The 4,843-nt window shown below is 41.3% G+C and overlaps 1 protein-coding gene across 1 annotated transcript; it reads right to left on the bottom strand.

The window, feature by feature from the left end:
• Positions 1-1,259: 1,259 nt before the first annotated feature.
• Positions 1,260-4,352, bottom strand: LOC124133638. The gene is made up of 5 exons (XM_048384358.1): positions 4,318-4,352; positions 3,460-3,610; positions 2,635-2,754; positions 2,073-2,138; positions 1,260-1,357 (listed from the first exon to the last, which is right to left on the bottom strand). Exons 2-5 carry the CDS (start codon positions 3,608-3,610, stop codon positions 1,353-1,355), a joined length of 342 nt encoding a protein of 113 aa, XP_048240315.1. The 5' UTR covers positions 4,318-4,352; the 3' UTR covers positions 1,260-1,352.
• Between the last annotated feature and the right edge of the window lie 491 nt (positions 4,353-4,843).

Here is a 4,843-nt window from a genome sequence, read left to right as displayed (position 1 = left end):
TGTCGATGAAGCCAGTTAAAAATACTAACAGCTATATAAAATATATTGTCGACTTGCCTTGTAACATTCGTCAATATGTCTGTCTGTAGTACACCTCAGAGAAAGCGTACTAGTTACCAAAATTCTGTTCAAAGCGTAGGTAGGCCAAACTCACTCGCTTACTTACTCACATTTAGAAAGGGAAATTTAAACTGGCACGAATACTCCCTCAGCATTCTTGACACAAAACTATTTCCCACACTTCAACTCCACCCACGACTGTTTCTACTGACCCGTGAAGATTCAGGGGTAGAATAGGTCTTCAGCAACCCATACTTGCCGTAAAAAGCGACTATGCTTGTCGTAAAAGGCAACTAACGTGATCGGGTGGTCAGGCTCGCTGACTTGGTTGATACATGTCATCGATCCCAATTGCGTAGATCGATGCTCATGATGTCAATCACTGGATTGTCTGGTCCAGACGCGATTATTTTACAGACCGCCGTCATATAGCTGGAATATTGCTGAGTGTGGCGTTAAACAACAAACAAACAAACAAACTGTTCTACTGATAAAGCAGAACGAACGAACAAGTGTCGCGAACACCTGGTGTCATCAAGGCAGGTTACAGTGATTCCCGAGTGCAGGTGGCCTATTTGGACTCTCATTCTGAAGGACTGAGGATGACTGTTGTGACTTGCCTTATTGTTCTTATGCAAGCACAGCCGAAGATGATTGTATTATTTAGTTTAGATTTATACCGACAAATAACAATCAAACAAGGTTCCAACTGGCAATGAGGGTCATTTTACGAATACGAGACACTTTCGAAAACAATAGATGATGTTACAGGGGGCTTTGAATAACTTTCTTAGATTGCCATCTTCAGTCCAAAACTCAGATCCGTAAGGCAACTACCAGAATCGGTTGGTCAGGCTCGCTGACTTGGTTGATGCATCTCATCGTTTCCCAATTGAGTAGATCGATGCTCATGACGTCAATGACAGGATTGTCTGGTCCAGACTCAATTATATACACACCGCTGTCATATAGCTGGAATATTTCTGAGTGCGGCGTTAAACAACAAGAAAACAAGCAAAGAAATCAGATTACTCAATTGTGAAGCACTTAACTGGAAACCTCAGACGTCCGTCAATACGCTGACAGTGAAGTGAACGCTGGAGCACTGGGTCTTGTCAGCGCGTGGCTAAGTCTTCTGAGATGCTCTGCGTACAATGTACGTCGACATTGGTAATTAATCACAGATTACAAAATCATTGTTTATAACGCCCTGACTTTATTCATGTTACCAATTCCACATTTCGAACAGGATCCGGGGTATGGGATGGTGCCAAGGTGTCTTCAGAAACGCTTCACTCTGGAAAAAAGGGAGATAAGAACTGTATCCATGAATGTCATCTCCGCCTGTTTGTCGCGTATTATCATCCCCAGTTGCCCCGTGATATAGGTTGAACATTGCTGACTTCACAGTTAAATACCATTCACTTGCCTCTCAGATCATCCTCGATTATCGATTATTTGATAAATACCCTTGGCCAATACGCCACGTTCCATATCATCATTCTGAGAACAATTAGAATGACACGATTCTAGAAATAGTCGTCCAACCCAATGACACAAATGAGAGAATAAACTTGGTTATTGACACGATGGGGTTGGTGACGTCACTTTCGACACGAATCAATGGTTGGCAAATTGGCCCAATAGTGTGGAGACATACACTGGACAATCGAGAATGCCCTCAGCATACGTAGTCCATGTCGTAGGTCAACAGAGGAGTCATGTACGTTCATCACGGCAAACGCCAATGTACCGTGTGTTTGACTGTATGATCAATGCCACTACTGTGCTGAAAAGAATGCGATTCCTTCCAATGCATATGCCTAGCACCCGTTGGGCTGAGTATATGTAACCACCTCTGATATATAAGTACCATGCCATGGCTTTCTTAGTATTCAGTTCAGGTAGTTTAGACCAGGAACGCATTGACTGCTTATCTTTCGGAAGATCCTAATGTACTTGGAGGACTCGTTCAAAACTTTGAATCATTGTATCAAAGGGAAATACGTTACCTTCCTCGTGATCCAAATCCTCTCTGCGTTGACGTTGGTGGAGACTGAAGTCATCATTGTCTGCCCCTTTAAACAAAAGGAGAAGACTACATGTGATGTCATGGTTTACACGATTTTGCGGTCAAAATGAAAATAACAATAATATTTTAAAATCATATGATCAGGCAGGTGAAGTGATGTTTTACAAGCATTGACTACAACAATTTAACTTTAAGGAACTTAAATACAGAAATAATATAAACTATATGGCTTTAAATTAAAAGTATTACAGTCAAACAGCTAAAGTTGATACCATTTCCTGTTTCGACAAATACAATCAAGAAATTTAATGAGGGTGACATATGTTCTTGGAATCCAATTAAGTGAGAACCATTCATGGTATTACCATTGCTTGCCGAATTTACACCTGATGAATTGAGTGTCTGCCATGGATGGCAGGAGGAGATGATTGACTGAACTGAATATTACTCCAATTCGACAGTTTATCACAGCTTGGTCCACGCTTTCCCGTGTATGCGCCAAAACGAGACAGTAACCCCCAGAAGGTATTTGCATCCTTTACCTGAGATGAAGCCGTTCTCGATGAGGTCCTCCACGTCTCTGGTTGCCAATGCCTCCAGTATCTCCTTGTCACTGACATCAACGTCATCATCAACGTCGCCCACAGTCCTATCTCGCTTACCTAGGTATGTACAAACGTTATATAATTCAAAGATACTTGCTGAAGAAACTAGAAACTAGAAACTAGAAACTAGAGAGCCCTGAGCCAATGCCTGCAACATCAGCTGTACTTGAGATCGTTTCTTCAAGGGATCCGGCCACCCCCACACCCTCACACACACATCCACGATCCCCTCACACAGACGTATGTTGGTGTAGTCGCTAAAATTGACTGAGAGAGCATTTTGCTTATTTGGACCCCTTCCTTTTAAAAAGTTACCTATGCCTAAATACAAAAGAATAGATTTTTATGCATAGATTTCATGTTCGTCTTGAAGCTTTGATATTTTGATATTCCTTATTTTGAATACGATGTTCCCTAACACTTGTTCCGGTCATTCCATCTGCACAACAAGCCGACACATTATATTTGTAGCTAATTAATTTGAAAACAGAATTTAGAACAACTTTCCTACACCACCATTTCTACCCGACACTACATGATTCCGCTTCAGTGTGAAACTGAATGTTGTTTAATTCCCCAGTCTGTATTATTCCAGCTTTATGAGGACTGCCTGTAAATAATCTTGTTTGAACCAGGCAAACAGTGACTGAAATTATGAGCGCTGACCGCGTCATCCGGGGACGAGTAATGGGGGACTATCGTGGGCATGGTTAGCCAAGATTGTGTCGATGTAATATGGTATACAAGAAACAACCTACTCACCGACGACACGAACAACAGCCCTGCCTACAGTACGGGCAACCCTTGTCGCCGTTCTAGCCACAGCACGAACTATTCTTCTTACTCGCCAGGAATCTGCTCCGGGCAGGGCTACCACGACAGTCAGGACCAGGAGGACGAGTGCGATCTTCATCTGTGTAGAACCCAGTAGAAAATATTTCATAATTAGGACAATTATTACAAACACTGATGATTCATCGAGTAGATGATCAGGGTCTTATATGTTAAGAAATACGATGTACGTTTCCTGTGTCCTGCATCGACACACTGTACGTCGAATGTCGGCTCTGTGTTATGGATTTGTCATTGATAAAAAATATATTGTTTCCGAAAATGTTTGAAAAAATTATTATATTTTAGATTGTTGAAAAAAGAAGAAATTGCCTGCCACAAAAATTACATTGTTGCAAGTTGTTTCCTTAATAAATCAACATCCAAGTTATAAATTAAAAAATAATCTGGAATTTTAGCTAAAGGTGACAAAAAATATCTAGCCTTGATACAAAATCACAGCCCCAACCTTCCGCTCTCTGGGCAGACGCTCTACCACTAGGCCACAGGGGCGGTCGAGGGGGAAGCCCAATCAAATGTGTGAATGATATTTAATGCCACAGCCAGCATTATTCCAGCTATATCCCGGCGGCCTATTTGAGTCTAATTGAATCTCTTTAAGGAAAACCAGTACTACAAACAAATAAGCAACGACCCACGCCCACATTCATGAGAAATGTCTGACCATACGAAGCAGAGTAGTCGCCTCTTACGATCAATGGTGAATTGCTGCGGATGTATGATTCTAACCCTGGTCATCAATAACAAATAAGTATAAAACATATTTACCTTTGCAAGTTGAATGCTAAATGACGAACTGTTGTACAAATGTAATTCCGAGTGGGGTATATATAGCGTGCCAGTAATTACATGACACCTGACGACATGTTTACCTTCAGGTGTTTTCACATGTTAATATATCAAAGGTGAAACTTCACCGGTCTGTGTGGGTTGGCGTTCCTTGGGGGTATGCATGTGTAGTATTTCACACAATATATCCAACAATAAATTAGCCAATTTAGGTATTTGACCAAATTTAAGTTGTGTTACCATCCCACCCGAACAGGAACATTAACTGTCTTTTCATGTTAATTATAGACATCCAGACCAACACAAACCTGACCTTGTCCTTTTTGATAAATTCAACAAAATCATTTATATCATAGAATTATGTGCCCTTTTCGCCACTAATGTGATGGACCTGTTACAGGAAAACATGTCCAATATGCGGACGTCGCTTACGAAATTTCACGCTTAAATCCCATGTACCAGGTTGTCCGACTCTCCATTGTTCTCTCAATCCGTTGTCTGACAT

This window comes from Haliotis rufescens, unplaced genomic scaffold (assembly GCF_023055435.1).
Source record: "Haliotis rufescens isolate VD_foot unplaced genomic scaffold, xgHalRufe1.0.p SCAF_5, whole genome shotgun sequence".
In the NCBI taxonomy this organism is placed as follows: Eukaryota; Metazoa; Mollusca; class Gastropoda; order Lepetellida; family Haliotidae; genus Haliotis; species Haliotis rufescens.
Note: the sequence above shows the minus strand (reverse complement) of the source record. Positions and strands in the feature narration are given on the sequence as shown.

Bases quoted from the DNA above. Each gene is read 5' to 3' on its own strand.
- LOC124133638 (XM_048384358.1), bottom strand. From the start codon at position 3,610: ATGAAGATCGCACTCGTCCTCCTGGTCCTGACTGTCGTGGTAGCCCTG. The intron at 2,755-3,459 runs GTGAGTAGGTTG...GTACATACCTAG, and splicing joins GGCTGTTGTTCGTGTCGTCG to GTAAGCGAGATAGGACTGTG. The intron at 2,139-2,634 runs GTAAAGGATGCA...TTTTGTTTAAAG, and splicing joins CGAGAACGGCTTCATCTCAG to GGGCAGACAATGATGACTTC.